Source organism: Protobothrops mucrosquamatus, unplaced genomic scaffold, assembly GCF_001527695.2.
Source record: "Protobothrops mucrosquamatus isolate PMUCROS unplaced genomic scaffold, P.Mucros_1.0 scaffold149, whole genome shotgun sequence".
Lineage (NCBI taxonomy): Eukaryota > Metazoa > Chordata > Lepidosauria > Squamata > Viperidae > Protobothrops > Protobothrops mucrosquamatus.
The window spans coordinates 625,036-643,049 of record NW_015386514.1 but is presented as its reverse complement, the minus strand read 5'-3'; the positions used below and the strand labels follow the sequence as shown (position 1 = coordinate 643,049).

General features: G+C 35.9%; 1 protein-coding gene across 1 annotated transcript in view; it reads right to left on the bottom strand.

Annotated features, from left to right (window-relative positions):
• PTEN (phosphatase and tensin homolog) overlaps positions 1 to 18,014 on the bottom strand; it is an 84,519-nt gene that overhangs the window by 48,456 nt on the left and 18,049 nt on the right. The window contains exons 3-5 of the mRNA XM_015813264.2: positions 12,692 to 12,736; positions 11,245 to 11,288; positions 8,052 to 8,290 (exon numbers count right to left, since the gene is read on the bottom strand). Of these exons, the coding sequence (XP_015668750.1) occupies positions 8,052 to 8,290; positions 11,245 to 11,288; positions 12,692 to 12,736 (328 nt within the window). The remainder of the gene's footprint in view (positions 1 to 8,051; positions 8,291 to 11,244; positions 11,289 to 12,691; positions 12,737 to 18,014) is intronic.

Sequence of the window (18,014 nt, the reverse complement as noted above, 5' to 3'; positions counted from 1 at the left end):
CAGATAGACTGATTCATCCAGGTGCCGAGGGAATTGCCGTGCAACCACACTCTCAACAACCTTCGCCGCAAAGCGAAGGTTGGAGACTGGGCGATAACTGGCCAACTCATCTGGGTCCAGGGAAGGCTTCTTGAGGAGGGGCCTCACAACGGCCTCCTTAAGGGCCGCAGGAAAGACACCCTCCTGCAAAGAAGCGTTATCTAGACCTCTTCCCCAATGCTTTATCTAATGTTCCAAAACTTCAGCTTTCTATTCTTGTTTCCTTCACAACACGTGATTCCCTTTTCTTTCCTCCATACAAACTCTGCTTTTCAAAGTCTCCACTGAGCTCCTTCCAGTTTGTCTCAATATCTTCTCCAATTTCCAACCACTTTCAGAATCATCCCTTGCGAATCTTCCAACCTCCACAATCTCCAATATGACTTTCTGCTCAATACTCAATTTCACACTTACTTACTCCTATACTCAATGTCACCCAGCTGCTCCACTAAACCATAGGTAATCCAGAGACCGCCATAAAATATTCAAGTAACAAAAGCAGCAAATCACCACCAAAACAGGAAAGGACATTGTTTAAAAAAAAAAATTCCAGACCACCATGATGGCAAAAAAATGGAAAAACAAAAAAAGTTACATTTTGTTCTGTCAAGCAGATCTGGGGTCAACAGCATGGAATCTATAGTTACCGTTATACCAATTATGCTATACAAACAGGCATCCAGCAGACATTTTTATTTGCCAGTGAATGAAATGGCATTTTTATTTACATATGGTGGGTGTGTGATTTCTTGTCAGAAATTGACTGGAGAAGAGATGGAAGCAGTCTATTGCAATTATCCTAGGCCAGTGGTGGCGAACCTATGGCACGCGTGCCAGAGGCGGCACTCAGAGCCTCTACAATTGTACATTTTATTTTAAAAATGAATAGCTGCATTCATTTTTCAAACAACCAAACCACAGACTGGTAGCCATTAAGTTGCAATACCTAACAGTATAGCTAACCATGGCCCCTATAAATGATAATAATAGCTGAAGAATATTCAGCACAAACTACCACATATCTTACGTAGTTGTGTTCATCTTGTGTTTAGTTATTTTAGAACTGTCAGGTTTTTTTTAAATTGTTTGAAGTTCTGAATGCATTTTTTAAGCCTTTATGATTTGCCCTCTATACATGTAAGCATCATTTCTTCAAAAGAGAAAGGGTAATTACTCTGGAATAATTCTGAAGTAGTTTCAGAACTATCATGTAGTGCAACAAAGTGCAAACGTACTGCAGCTGAGAACCACATGTTACTCTCTACCTTTGAGAACTATATTGGGGTATGGCTGGTATTATCACAGGAGACAGTCAAAATATTTGAATGGGGAAGACTAGGAGATTAAGGGCAAAACTATGCTTGTGTTATTAGGCCTAGATCAGTGATGGCGAACCTTTTAGAGACCGAGTGCCCAAAGTGCAACCCAAAACCCACTTATGCATCGTTGGGTGCCGGGTGGGTGTGGCCAATTGGGTGGGCGTGGCTGCGGTGGTAATGGCAGACTGGGTGGGACTAAAAAGTTCAATCAATCAATTCCAACTTTGCAAGATCTTTTTTTTCCCACGAGAAGTTGAAATTGACTGATTGAACCTTTTTTTTTTGCACACGGCAGCAGAGGCCTAAAGCAAAAAGGTTTTATAAAACCCAACTGAAGGCTTAGGACTGGGGCGACGGCGCGCGTGCCCACAGAGAGGGCTCTGAGTGCCGCCTCTGGCACCCGTGCCATAGGTTCTCCACCACTGGCCTAGATTCTTCTCATAGTCACTCATGCCTTTTATCACTTAAGGTTTGGACTACTGCAATATACAGTACAGAGCTGCCCTTGAATACAGGTAGTCTTCAACCACAAGTGGGACCGGATTTTCCATCACAAAGCAATGCAGTCGTAAAATCAGACATCACATGACTATATTGCTTAACATTAAAAATCCTGTCAGTCCTGGTTGCTATCGCAAATCAAGAACTGCAAGTTGTTAAGCAAGTACACAACCCAACCCAACCCATTCTGGCTTGGTCCCTCTCAGCCCCTAGCCTCAATAAGGTTAAGGGACTGCCTCTAACTCTCTCCACCCCATCTCCATCTCTGTCCTCTTGGTTGCTCTGCACCTTATTTTGAGGGGCAGCAGGCAGCCCCGAAACATGCAGTGGGCTGTCCCACTCACCGTACACCACCCTATACTCCAAAATCCCTGCCATGCCAATGGTAGAGCAGAGTGTTCAGATCTGAAACCAGAACAAGATGGTTTGTCTGTCTATCTGTCTGCCTGCCTCTCTCTCTCTCTCTGCGCGCGCACGCGCGCATGCACACTAAACCACCCATCTCCCTCAAAGAGGGGCTCTGGGCAGTGTATAATACAATTGATAAATAAAAATGTATAAAAATTAACATCAAATTTAAAAATTAAATTAAGGTTAAAAATTTTAAATTATAGAATGACAATTAAACATCAAAAGGAGAAAAAAACCCTTTAACATTGGAGTATTACAGACAGGAGGACTCTCAAGAGACTAGTCAATCCCACAATTGCATGGTTCTCTGTGCCCCCCCATGCAAGGACAGAGAGCCAAGTTTTTGACCTCTTTTTGGAAGGCCAAGAGCAGAATGTTCCACAAAGTGGGGGCAGCCGCAGAGAAGGCTCTCCTCCTAAGAGAGGTACAGGTACAGGTAGTCCTCAACTTACAACAGTTCATTTAGTGATCATTCAAAGTTACAACAGCACTGAAAAAGTGACTTATGACCATTTTCACACTTATGACCATTACAGCATCCCCATGGTCACTTGAGTTACATTTAGGACCTTGACAACTGACTCACATTTACAACAGTTGCAATGTCCTGGAATCATGTGATCCCTTTTTGCCACTTTTGACAAGCAGAGTCAATGGGGAAAGCAGATTCACTTAACTGTGTTACCACTTTAAGAACTGCAATCATTCACTTAACAAATATAATAATAATAATAATAATAATAATAATAATAATAATAATAATAATAATAATAATAATAATAATAATAATAATAATAATAATAGAAGTTGGAAGGGACCTTGGAGGTCATCTAGTCTAGGGCTTTTCAACCGGTGGTACATGTGCCACTTGTGGTACATTAATGAGTGGCAGGTGGTACGCAGCCCTGCCTAGCCAAGTGTAGTGGGGGAGGGAAAGAGCCAGCACAGGCAAGGACTTACAGTGAGAGAGTCCTCTGGAGCTGCAAAGGCCCCAGGCTCACTTCTGGCTCATCCTCCCCCATGAAAAAGGAGGAGGGGGGCGGAGACAGGAGAGCCTATAAAAGGAGGCAGTTTGGGCAGGAGAGGGAGAGAGAAAAAAAGCAGCAGCCTTGGGAGGAGGCAGAGTCAGCTGCACCGAAGGGGAAGGAGGGGGAGGGGGAGGGGGAGAGGAGAGGAGATCAAGCAGGCTGGCCATGAGCCGATCTACAACTGCTGTGGCAGCCACCTGTGTTGGCAGCAGCACACAGGCAAGAAATGCAGCGGGGGAGGGGTCACCCTCCAAGAGGAATGAAAAAAGGCAGCAATGGCTGGAGGTGAGGCATGAGGAGGGAAGGAGATGGAGAGTGGAAGGATTCTTATGTGCTTTTGTGACTTTGAAGTTCTGGGATTTGTGCAATGAGGGCTTTGTGTTCTTAAGGAGTGTTTGGCAATTTCTATTTGGCTGATGGCTGATGTCTCCTGTTAGCTTCTATTGCTCTGCTGTTGTTAGCTTTAAGTTTTGCTGCAAGGGATTTTGAAGTATTTTTCTCCTGAATGGATTTTGCCTGTAGCATTCCTTTACTTATGAATGGAGCCATTTGGGGAGGTTGCCTTAGCTGGCAGCCAGTACTTACATTTTTTTTTCTTCCTTAAGTGCCAGCTGCGCTCCTTACTTTCCTTTCTAGCCAGTAGCTAATTCTTAAAGGGGAATGTGCCTTTTTAAGCTAGTTCACTTAGCAGCTTGTCTTTTCTGTCTCTGGAGGCCTTTCCTTGTTTGATCAATATATGGAAGAGGGAAAATATAGGGTTTTTTTTCAAATTCTTCCTTCAGGAGATGGGAATGAGAAAAAGGGAGGCAGGGAAGGGAGGGAGGGAAGGAAGTCCCACCTTAGCACTTGGCCACCAGCAGCTCTGCCATTGACTTTGCTTGTCAAAAGGTTGCAGAAGGGGATCACATGACCCTGGAACACTGTGACCATTATAAATATGAATCAGTTGCCAAGCATCCAAATATAAATCACAGGACGCTGGGCATGCTGCAATGGTCATAAGTGTGAAAAATGATCATAAGTCATTTCAGTGCAATTGCAACTCTGAACAGTTTTTTTTTTGGGTCATCAAGTTTTTGACACCTTGCTAGGTGGTACTCGAATATTGCCATATCCTAAAAGTGGTACAATCGGTAAAAAGGTTGAAAAGCCCTGATTTACTCCAACCCCCTGCTCAGGCAGGAAACCCTATACCATTTCAGACAAATGGCTGTCCAGTCTCTTCTTAAAAACTTCCAGTGTTGGAGCATTCACCGCTTCTGGAGGCAGGTTGTTACACTGGTTAATTGTTCTAACTGTCAGGAGGTTTCTCCTTAGTTCTAGGTTGCTTCTTTCCTTGGTTAGTTTCCACCCGTTGCTTCTTGTTCTGCCTTCAGGCACTTTGGAAAATAGCTTCACTCCCTCTTCTTTGTGGCAGACCCTGAGATACTGGAACACTGTTATCATGTCCCCCCTCGTCCTTCTCTCCGTTAAACTAGACATACCCAATTCCAGCAGCCGTTCCTTATATGCTTTAGCCTCCAGTCCCCTAATCATCTTTGTTGCTCTTCTCTGTACTCTTTCTAGAGTCTCAACATCTTTTTTACATCGTGGTGACCAAAACTGGATGCAGTATTCCAAGTGTGGCCTTACCAAGGCTCATATTTAAGTGTTATGATGAGAAAAGTCTTAAAATGGGGCAAACCTCACTTAACAAATTTCTCACTTAACAACATAAATTTTGGGCTCAACTGTGGTCATAAGTTGAGGACTACCGGTATACCATATTACATCACTTAACTGAGAAATATTACAGTCACCCCAAAAGTGCCTTTTATGTAACCTTTATAGAGTTGAGGGTAGCCTTTGATTCCATTTCATGAGAATGACTCTGGAAGAAATTACCCACTAAAAAAATAGATTGCCTTCTTCTTAGACTAATAATGCTATTTATCAGTCCAAGTCTAGAAACAACGCCCCAAAATCCAATTCAGTCTTCTTCATACTGTCTCGAGAGATTTATTTAACATTTCACATGTTGCATATAGGACATTATATACTTTGGTGGAAATTGCATTACCTATTTAGAGTAACAACTGGTTGCTATATAAGACCCCTAAACAAAAGCTAAACTTGCTTCTGTTCGGACGAGTGGAATCTGTTCCATACGTTAGTAAAATGTTCATAATACATCAACTGACAATCAAGATTAACACTTCCAATTGTTTATAGCTCCTATTGCAATTGTAACCAAGAGTCCATTGCCTTCTCCTAAGTGACTATTCTTCAAAAACCTCTATGATGTTTGTAAAATTCTGATCAATAGCTATAGCTAGTAGAAGCTATGAATTCCTCCTTTATGTTATTAATTATTAGTGTTAATTGCTTTAAGATTTTCACGCTATTTTAAAACTTCATTTTTATGGCTATTATACTTCATTACTAGTCTTTTTCTTGTGTTTGGTCTTAGACAGTAAATAAATTTTGATTGGTCAAAAAACTAAAAAGTTTTTGAAAACTAAAACTAAATATTTTCTGGTTACTTCAAAAGGTCTTCAATTCATACTCACAAACTATTGAGATTATAGTACTATCACCATTTCACTTTTACATATTAGAGAATAAAATTCTTACATTGCATAAGGTGTGAGAAAATAAATTCCACAAATTTCATTTTATTAAAGCCCAGGTTTTCCTAAATATGTTTTATATATTTTATGTTTTATATACTGTATATTTGTATGGCTTTTATACACTGCATACTTTATTACTGCTTGGACACATAACATTTGTGAAAAAAAATCTGATTTTGTGAATATCCTAGTCTCTTATAGCATGAGAAAAAATGTTTGGAATATGGAATCACTTTGTTAGAAATATCACTTTTTTCCATGAGTTCAAATGTGATACAATTTAATCCAAGTAGGAAACATCTTACAAAGTGAACTACATTATTTACTACCTTAGTAACCTGAGCATCTTAATCAGTATGTGCAAACCATTTACGCTGAGAGCAATATTTGATCTTCAAATGGCATGCTAGCAACTTTATTTCAAAAGGCGGTACCATCGTCAAATAAATTTTCATTAATCAGTTAAAATGATTACATATCCTATGCCTTCACTCACATTAAAATTACAATTTGGTGCTAACTTTGGGAAAGTTACATTACTACAGCTAATTGCAAAGCTCTATAGAAAGAAAATGTACTTCCTGAATTTAAGGAAATTTTTTGATTAAATGCAAAATACATTTAACTTAGATTTAGCCAGTATCTCTGACTCAAGAACTATTTGATATATATTTTTAATTATCTGGTATTTTATAATGTACATTTTATATTTAAGAGTTAAATATCATTAATAAGAATAAACACTACTCTTTTCACCAGGATACTGATCTGTAAGCATATTTTTCTTACAATAATTTTTAATAGAAACAGGAAGGTCTGTTCAATAGATACAACTTAATAAATCACCAAACTGGACAACTTTTGTCAGCTGAAAATATACTTCTTTCTGAAGGCGTATGTAAAATCTAACTCTGCTATGCTTCCTTTCATCCACCCAATTTATTAAATAGGAAAATGCAATTTGCAACGTTGTCTAAAATATGTCAATTGAACATATTTTGAAAGAGCAGAGTTTAGAAATGATGGTTACTTAATTTTAAAATTAAAACTTTCCGTTTCAAAACTAAAAGTTGAATTTTTCAACTTTTAATCTATTAAAATCCTTTTGCTTTAGTAAAAATTGTTCAATTAAACTAAGCAACAGATTTTTTTGAAGGAACACACTTTCTAAAGTATTTGGAAAGCAGATGCTTGTCCTCATTATTATGAACTAATGTATGTTCTGTAATATTTGCATGGTTTGCCTAAAACTGGTGGCCTTTTTCAAAATTTTCTTTTACTTATGCAGGGTTAAATAGATCAATTAACTGAAATACATACAATGAATCAACTAAGCAACTGATGCTTTATTAACATATAAGCAGGAAGCAGACACATTAATACTGCTTCCTTCCCAAATGAAACATAGCTGTGCTTTTAACAGCTGCATCAGTAAGATAGTCCTATGTGAAGCTTTCATTATGTGTATTTCCTCTTTTAATAAATATATTTCTGACATGGATCAAAGGGAAATAAGTAATTTTCTTAACAAGGTAAAGGGTCCCTCAGACTGACCTCACCTTCTAATGACTATGCTGATATAATAATCTTTTCTTGGCAATAAAACAAGGATGTTTCTTCCATTCTTCTTCTTTTTTTTTTTCAAATTTCCCAGCCTAGTTTGTGGCCTTGGGATTTTCTGGCAGTTTCCCATCCAAGTCTTAACAGATCTGATTTTTTAACTTTTTTAGATCAGCTAAATTCAGCTAACTGCCTCTAGTTGCTGTATATTTAGTAAAAAAATAATGATACTCTCATATGAAACTGGACAGTGGAAACAGGAAAGAAATCTATTTCTCAAATATGACTGAATGCTTAGTATAACCAGATCTCAAATCAAAAAAAGTGGAGCAAAGTACACTATGGAGAATATCTGAAATCTTAAATGAATTTTACTTTTGCATTGCAAAGAAATACAAATACAGTTTTTCCTAAAGGCAGATGTTTCTGATCATGTAAGTGAAAAGAAATTAAATAACATTGCAATATTTTTAATTGTACATTCACCATCCATAATACAGTAAGGACAAAAAATCATGAAATCCAAGAATCAAGACTCAGAACAGAAAAGAAGATAAATATGGAAAAAGCAAGTTTCTTACCTTTTTATCTCTGGTCCTTACTTCCCCATAAAAATCTAGGGCTTCTTGTGCTTTCTGAAACCTTCCTCGATGTAACAAATAAGCACAAATCATTACACCAGTTCGTCCCTTTCCAGCTTTACAGTGGATTGCTGCAACATGATTGCCATCTTCACTAAGCCATCGATCAAGATCTTCACAAAAAGGTTTGATGAGCTCTAGCTGTGGTGGGTTGTGGTCTTCAAAAGGGTACTGTGCAACTATAAAATAAAAAATGGTATCATTAAATTGAAGCTAATATTGCTTGCCAAAAAAATCTGTTGCATAATTCCTTGAATAAAAAAAATCTGAGTGTTTCTAAGTCTAACTCTATTAGAGATTGCCATGTACAGATTATTTTAATAACACGGGCTTCACAACTCAAAATCTTTATCGCTCTCCATTTCCTCCAAGAAACTCCCATGAAAAAATCTAGAGATACGGAAAACTGTTCACAATTCAGTCTAAATCTATCTGACCATTTAGGTTTTTTTTTTTGTTTTTTTTTAAAGCCCCCCAAAAAACCAAACCAACAAACACAAATATAAACCCATGGCTTTGGTTTATATATGCACAGAAATAGAAGTAAAATTTGATTGGGTATCATATGACACATATTTAAGCTTATTAACTCCCTCTGTCAACTTTTGTATTTAGCACCAGCAAGACAAATGGAAGAGTTTTTATTCTTTGTCTCAATCAACTATATGTGAAATTAATCAGTGGTCAAGATTCAAATGCAACTGAATTTAACAGAAAATGGAATCTCTCTCAGCTAGGGAATGAGTGGGGAAGAATGAATTACATAGCATTAAGGTATAGTTTATGAATCACATTGAATCAAGTTCGTGGGTGGTAAAATAAATGTAATGAAACTGAGATAAGACAATTACCTTATTTCCTTAGTACGAAATTTTGTTGCAAGGTGTGAAATCAGTGAGATATATTCAGACAAACCAAAAGCTACCAAGTTGGTCAGCAACAAAAAATATTTTACCACCAAATGTAAGAAAATAGCCTGCTGAGTAACTTCAGCCTACATATCACTGCGTATCAAAAGTTCCTTAAGAAGTTCCAGAAGAAGACTGCTGAACTTTCTACAAAGCTATATCCATTCTTGCATATTGGCAATTCTTACAGGATAGATTCTTCTCACCCTGGCAATTTATCTGCATTGCAGTGTTAACAGCCCCTTAATTCTTTCTTGATAATGATTGGGAAGGAGTTATTATAGTTACATTTCTCAGTGACTAAGGCAATGTAGGAAAAAAATCCTTTTGATGAGATCATTATTGAGAAGTTGTAGTACGATAGACACTCTTAAACAGAGATTGTAAGCCTTCATGATATCCAGATCATGAAAAAATGAAGATCTCATTCAGGCAAATGATTGAACATGTGAAGGGCTCAATCTGGGTACAGAAAAGGCTGCACACACAGGTCTCATACTTGCTCTAACCTTCCTCCCTTCAGCTGTAAATTTTTGAGAAGGGCAGCTACTCTTAAATTCTGTAGAATTAACCATTAAGCACAACATGCAAAACAATATTCTTTATAGTTCTCATATATGAACTCTTTCTTTCTTTAAACAGTGATTTCCAGTTTAAAAGTATGCATATTTTACATGTTTTTACAAGCAGCCTATTTGCTGCTGCTGCCCTTTACTGTTAAATATAAGCCCATTCCCAATAAGGCACAGAATTAAGGGCCCCTATCTTTTAAGGTCTTTAAAATTTTGAGAAATGTTGTGACCACTTTCAGAAAATAGCTATCTCAATGTGTGTGAACAAAGCAGAGCAATCATTTACAAAATAACTATCCCCTCATCATTATTTTATACCTTGCTCTCTCTGTAACATCAGTCTGTCATGAATTTTACTGAGTCAGTGGGCACAAATCGTAGGAGAGGCCTCTAAAATGTTTATTTTCAATATGCCACAGGGATTAAATGTCTGGAGATGTTCTGCTATGAATTGCAAGAGTCACAAAACCTTCTGCAGGCTATAAATATAGTGTTTCCCCTTTTTTAAAAAATAAAATAATCCCAAAATAATAAAATCCTATAGGTTATACAGCCCAGCAAGTAGCATATTGATGTTTTTAATCATAAGATGGAAAACCTACTATGTCAAAGAGAAGTAACATGGTCACACAGCTACAAAAGCTGATGCATTAACAAATAAATTCCTTGCTTACTGTATGCTGGGATACACAATTTATAATCCGTGCATTAACTCCTGAATGCCCACTATGTGACTTTAAGAGTATTCCCAGACTACATATTGAAGTTATTTACTTATTTTATCTGTTTTAAACTATGAGTGATAAAATCTGAGCCAGAGAGTTGGGGGGGGGGGGTTGGTAGGGGTTTCTCTTTCAAAAACAAACTTCTTAGGGATCTAAGATATCTGTTTTCTCTCCAATACCTGTTTTTTCTCCAATGAGTTGAATTTTACTATTGTTTCGAAGAAATTGTTTCAATTCCTCTCTTACAAAAAAGCTGATAGGGTACACTCTGGAGATATCATCACTTCCTTAGCTGAACTTCTTGTTGCCCTCAGAGATCAAATTAAAATAAAGTGCAAATTCTGGCTATGAAGAAAATATTAGTCCTAATTTACTAACTAAAACTTACAAAGAGCCACAAAATATATATCCCACATAACATTAACCTCTAAATAAGTTCAAAATATGGACAAATATATAAATATACATCTATTCGGAGATAGCTGAGCTAAGCAGCAGCTGGATAACTATCAGGCTGTGTAATTACCTTTTAAGAATAAGCAATTTCTGAGGAATTGGGGAACATAACTCAACATCCCAAACTTCTAAAGGGCTGTTGAAAGGGCAGGGCTAATTTTTAGTCTTTCTAAATTGTATGCTTTGGAAGTATTTAAGAGTTGGGGATAGAAATACAGGGGACTAAAAATGAAATTCTTGAGATTGAACTCTTGCATGAAATTCTAGGAGATATTTGGTGTGCTTGGAAGTCATTAGGTCATGAAATGTTTGTGAAGAGCCCCCCCCCCAAATAATAAAGGGGATGAAAATAAAAGGAAAACTGACGTTACTAATATTAACACTAACACTTCAGATCTGAAATGGAATTACTATTCAAGGCTCTGCTTGCTCTCTTGTTTCTTAACTTATGAAAAATACAAAACAAACATACCTCTGCAGTTAAATTTGGCAGTGTCATAATGTCTTTCAGCACATCTGAAAGAAAGTTAAAATTGCATGAAGCATTATTTTATCATTTAGTAGGGGGACAAACTTATTATATATAGTACAAATTTCTTTCTACAATGTAATACAACAACCATAAAGAAAAGAGTGAAGCACTACTTATTGAATGTTTTTCATGCCTTATAGATAAATATAGGTTTCAGCAAACCATTCAAAATTACAACAGGACTGAAAAAACAGATTTATGATCAGTCCTCAAACTTGCAGCCATTGCAGCGTCCCTGCAGTCAAGTGACAGGGGCTTGGCAACTGATGCACATTTACAAGGATCATAGCATCCCAGTCACATGATCACCATTTATAACCTTCAGTCAATTTCTGACAAGCAGTCATTGGGGAAGCTGACAGGAAGTCTTAAGTTGTGGTCACCTGATGACTGTAGGGGATTTGTTTAATCACACAATTAAATGCAGCTGGAACTGACATCATTAAGTAAGATGTAGTCGCTTGAAGTTTCACTTAATGACTACATTACCTAATGATGGATTTGTTAGTCCCAATTACAGTCAGAAAAAGAGGAGTACCTGTACATTTGAAAACATAACAGCTATATACAGAATTCTTTCTCTTATTTGTGGCATTAATATGATAATCAACGTACACCTAAATCCTAATAAATTTCTACACAAAGTAATAAAATTATAGTGCACATAAATCTGAAAATAATAGAAAAAATATGATTATAGGAAAGATGAAAAACTCAAATAAAATGTGAGTTTATATCACTGTTCAGTTATAAAGTTCCTAGGCAAATTTGAGACTCTGGTAAATATATATTCTTTCCCTAATAACTCTCTTCTACAAACAAATAAAAGCAACTCCTGCTTAAATAACACTGAGCTGAGTAGGGAAGCAGGTAAAATAATGGCCTTATTCTTATTAAACATCAAACCTAGATTTTAATATGAATATATTGAATCTTTTTTAAAAATTACACTAAGAAAATCAATACTAAAAATATTTTATACCTGTTTTTCCTAATAAACTCCAAACTCTCAATTACTTTACAGAATAAAGTATCATAACTTATTAATGCTTTAATTTTCTTTTTACTCATTATGAAGTCATTCACTTGCTAAAACTAAACAAGTTAGGTAACGTATCATTGCTTCTTTTCCTGATTTGCTCAACTATACTTTTTGATTTAAAAAAGGATTACAAATAGGTTTCCTATTAAAAAAACAGGCTGCGGAAGTGAAAAGCTGGTGCAAGTGATCAGGCAGTGCCCGAAATCGCACCCCTGGTCCATGGAAAAAGTGCCCTTCTCGGAACTGGTCCCTGGCACCCAAAAGTTGGGGGCTGCTGCTTTGAGGCATTTTAATACATTTAAGGCCAGTATATATATAGAAGCTACATACAAAAAGCATACTTACAGATTGTATATCTTGTAATGGTTTTTATGTTTTGAATCCAGAAACCTTAAAAAGAAAAGTCATAGGTTAAACTCATTTTGATGCTAAAAATATAGTGAATAAAATATGTGCATCACTAAATTTGAGAGCAATTTTGATCAAATAATATTTTATGGATATAACCTATCAACTGCTGCTTTTCACTCCTATATTTTTCCCTTAGTTATAAATCTAAGGAAATGTTAAATTTTACTTATAATAAAACTCTAAAAGTATCCCTTTTGCTGAACTAAAGGAAGTTCAATTTCTAGCACCATCTATACTGAAATTCAATTTTAACTTTCATACAATCTGTCCAAAATGAAAATAAATTCAACACAACAGAAAACAAAGCAGAGTCAGCTTCAAATTTGTCTGATTTTAGTAGGAAAAACCTCAATTTCAAATAATCAGGTTTTTAAGCAAAGATGTGGTTCTATGTATTTTAATTACATTAATTACAATTAAATACAGAATGTGGAGTATTAATGTCCCCCCCCCACTATTCTAAGAACCCCCAATATTCAACAATTATAGTTAAAATCTGACTCATGTGCTAAGTCACGGGTGTCAAACTCGCCACGTCACAAGACGTGTTGCGACATATCGCGGCTCTTTTTGCATTGCCGGCAATGGGGTGGGCGCGGCTTCAGTATGACGAAACCAGCCCGCGGGCCGGCAGTTTGACACCCCTGTGCTATGTGGTTACTGGTATTTTAACAATTTAAATAGTTTCTTCAAATGCTGGGGCATTTCATAATTTATGCAGTGGCATATAGCACTGCATCATTTATCAAAAACCACTCATAAAATTTATTCTACATATTTAGACAAATGTGATTATTTCTTGCATAATCATAATCTACCTTCATGAATCAATATTTCTCAAACTGAAAAAAGCTTAACAGAACCAGTTCTTAATACATCAAACCTGAATGAGATTTAATAGAGGCTAAATAACTGAGAGTTTAAATGGGGAATGGGGTCTAAGTTTCTTAAGGCAGAAATGTCAGTTATCTAAATAACCAACAGTTTCAAAACTGAAAAGTCCAAGGAAAAAAATCCGTAAACTATGAGGAGGACAGGACAAAGAAGCACCAGATTTAAGCTGTAGTTAGGATAAGAAAAGACTATATGCTAATGATGATAGAGAAAATCAACTGTTTATATTGGCTTCATGTTGGTATGAAATAAAGATTCCTATCTAGTTTTGTTGAGTAGACTGTCTGGGAAGCTTTTGCTGAATTCTATCTTGGATCCCTGACAAAATCTGTATGCTATGGTAAGTCATCAATTCAGGATTTCAAATTTATTTATGATTCTTGTTTTCTTAGAAGTAATTCAATCAACATTGTTAGTATTAAGGTAGCTATTTAATTGTGGCGTCCATGATATTTAACTACTTGGATGAATTGATTAAGCTCTATGCATGAGTACATTGCTACTGCACACTTGAGACAGAATCAATTGCTTAGTGTTACTGCAAAATTGGACAGAGATACTTGTTACACATGCCAGCTCATAAATTATTATAATTATTTCACCCATAAATACCAGGGAAAATTTTTATACAAATGTATTCTTATAGTAGTGTACTGAAGTATACCCAAATCCTTTGTCCTATTATCAAGTTTCAATTTTAGAGTCATAAATAGTTTTAGTACATAAATAATGCAGTTTTTATATAGAATTGCATAATTATTTTACTAATTTTATCTTGAGATAAAGAATCAGAATACCATTCCTCAAATTCTAGATCTCCTTGTCCAAAATATTATGCTATACTATTAATACATGATATATGACAGCGGCTCCCAACCTTTTCTATGCCCCACACTCCTAGAACTCTTCTGATATATTCTCACACCCCTTACAAAAGTTTGAAATAACAGCAACAAATTATGCATATACACTATAATTTTGAAAGCCCAAGTTTTTGCACCCCCTGGAATATCGTCTCGCACCCCTGGTTGAGAACCCCTGATATATGATAATTAATACTTTTCCAGTACTTTTTTTCTCAATAATTTGCTATCATAACAAGTTAATCATGATTTTTTTTAAAAGCATGTTTTTAATAAATATATTGTAGTAATAGCAAGCTGAATTGTAGAAGATTTTAGATTTGTATTTAATTATTTATTTTAGTTTTTATTCTAAGATGGCAGCGCCTGGATCGGTTGCAGCTGTATTGGCTCTCAAAGGTGAAAAGTTTTTGGAGGGATATAGGCCACATGATCAGGAAGGTTTTAATGTGTTTAAGCAACATGGTGGGACTAAGGTAACGTATGACTGACAATCTTTGCTGGTATGGCAATTTTTTGGCTGTTTCGGAACTGTTGGTGAGATCGTTAAAAGTCGTTTGCGCTGTCTGAAATTGTTCTGCTGGCAGCAAGATCTGACTGCTGGCCCAGCGATGGATTCTATTGCAAATCAGGGCTGTTTCCAAAGGAGGCAGAGGAGGAGAGGTCCCGGGGCTTATGGAGCAAAGGAACTGGGTGAGGCTGTCAGCAGGCCCAGAGGAAGAGAGAGAGGCTTTTGGAGAAGTTGGTGGCGGTGGCAGCGTGCTCCAGGAGCGAAAAGGAGTGAGGACCCTTTAAGGAAAAGGTGGAAGAGACAGGATCAGAAAAAGGAAAGGAGCCGAGGTTGTCGTGCTAATCCACATGGAGCTCCATTTCTATCTGTCCTATTTGCCATCATTCGCTCCCTAGAGACTAAAATGGACATTCTGAAACTTGAGCTGGCCATGAACAAAGAGTATATATTGGAGGTGGTGACCCTTTGAGAGCTGTATGCAACAAAATTTCATTCTGATGTATGCCGATTGGTGTACATTCAAAGTGACAATAAAGTTGTTGTTGTTGTTATTATTGTCAAACAGATTACTTTTAAAGTCTAACTTAGTTAAAAATTGCATCAGCGTAATAAAGTTTTATTCACTTTGGGTATATACAAATTAAACTAATCAGTATATATAATCTGAGGTAATAATATATATTGAATCTTTTTTTTCAAGTATCCATTATTTGCTGAAATGTAGTTCATGTAAGTGAAATATGTCCAGATTTGATCTATCCACTAAATATATTTGCACAGAATTATAACTGATTCTTGTTCTTTTGCCACCCTTTTACTACCCTCTTCATAGTCCAATAAGCTTGACTGTCACGTTTCTGGGTGTGAAAATGAATCAACAGAAAGCTGGTAAGTCAAAACCACAAATGTAACCATTGTTTAATAGCTCTAAAATAAGAGTACTTATTTCAAAATTCTTTTTGTTTACTCTACCTATTTTTCAATTAATCAGATGCATCAGGTCTTTGGAAGAAAGGTATCCAATTCTTCACTTTTGCTTTTTAAAGAATTGTTTTATCCTTTTTTAAATCTCTGTATCACCAAGATTTCTAATAAATGGATACAAATAAAATACCAAAATTCTTAACATTTCCTACCAGAAATAGTATTAATTCTGTACATGAAAGAGCAGATTGAGTTTTCTTGTACAAAAATACCGTATTTTCCGGCGTATAAGACGACTGGGCGTATAAGACGACCCCCAACTTTTCAAGTTAAAATATAGAGTTTGAGCGAGAGGGGGGGAGAGAAAACTTGATGAGTAATATGCCAAACCACATGTGTAAAGGAATAAAATAGAATATCCGTATTTTCCGGCGTATAAGACGACTGGGCGTATAAGACAACCCCCGACTTTTGAGAAGATTTTCAGGGTTTAGAAAGTCGTCTTATACGCTGGAAAATACGGTATGTTTTATCACTATTATTATACCACTAATATTGAGTGGAACTAGTCACAGTGAAACTTTTATTTTCAAATTTAAATCAATTATAAACTGTTAGACCTTCAAAAATCAGATACCAAGATTCCAAGACTTCCTGTTTCAAAATAAGCATCTAATGTATAATGTATGTATATTATATACAGTATAAGGAATGTTGTTATCCATCTAATATGAATGCAATTTGTCTTGTAATTACAATATTTTTATTTTTTCCTTCGGAATTTTTTTTCTTTTTTAAATTTATGTTCTGTTTATTAAATATCAATTGATGATTACATGCCATTAAGTCACTGTCAACACTTAGTGGACACACAGAACTTTTTTCCAGAATGTAATAAAGAAAGCAAAAACTTCTGATCTGAACAGAAAGATAAATCACTTTATCACAGTTTCTTCTTGAAGATAGTTAAAATAAGACAAATGGAATGGCATTGTGGTATTAGTTTTACTAGAAAAGTAAGCAGTATGAACACTAGACAGGTTAACCATGATAAGAGATTGACCTGTGTAATATTTAAAAAGCCATCTGAATTGCCAATGTAGAGGCTATTTTTCCTTGAGATCATGTTTGTTCTCCAGGTTAGAATTGAAAATATGTGATGCAAGATTAAGAATCCTTGTTGGTAGACACATATACCATAAAAACAGCTTTGTCATATCCCAGCTGAATGCATATTTAGGCATGACCCATGGTTTGAGGGGAAAGTATTGCCTATAGGTAAAGGCATCTGGAAAAGCTATAAAGCAATTGTGCTGTGCTTTCTAGAGGACATGACAGCCTTAATATTATGAGGGGGATTTCATTTCACAAAGCACCTCTCTGAAAGCTTTACATAACCCTAAATTAAATATGTGCTTCAAGGATCCCTTCCTCCAAATTATAAATGTGATATAAAGAACTGTGTTTATATAAATCTACTCAGGCCTATAAATCATATGTAGTAAAGAAGATGCTAGGTCTGAGGGAACAAAAGATTCTTTTATTTTTTGGCAGATTAACTCATAGCACTACTTATTTATTGCCATTATCAATAGCATTTTATTCCTATGTTTTTTAAAACAATCCTACCTATTTTTACCACCCTGCACCATACATATGTACTCCAACTGATGAAGTGGAATGATAAAGCTTGTATGATAATAAAATCAAGTAACCCTTCTGGTATTATAAAATACTTTTAAACATCTAATTGTTTTGTACAAGTTTCAGTTCTCACACTGAAATGAAAGTTTTCTAAGCTCTGTTTAAAAATAATTTATATTTAATACTTAAAACAAACCGAACCAAAAAAGCATCAACAATAAAGGAAAAAGGAAAAAAAATGACAATTTATTTCCTATATCTGTGGCCAGGCATTGGAGGAATAGATTCACAGATAGTGGAAAATTAAAATGGGACTGAGATTTGTTACACTTAACAAATTCATAAGAGAGAGTAATATTATTTGAAGCAACGAAATTCATTCACCACTTTTCTGACTTGCGGTTATTATGCTTTTACGTTT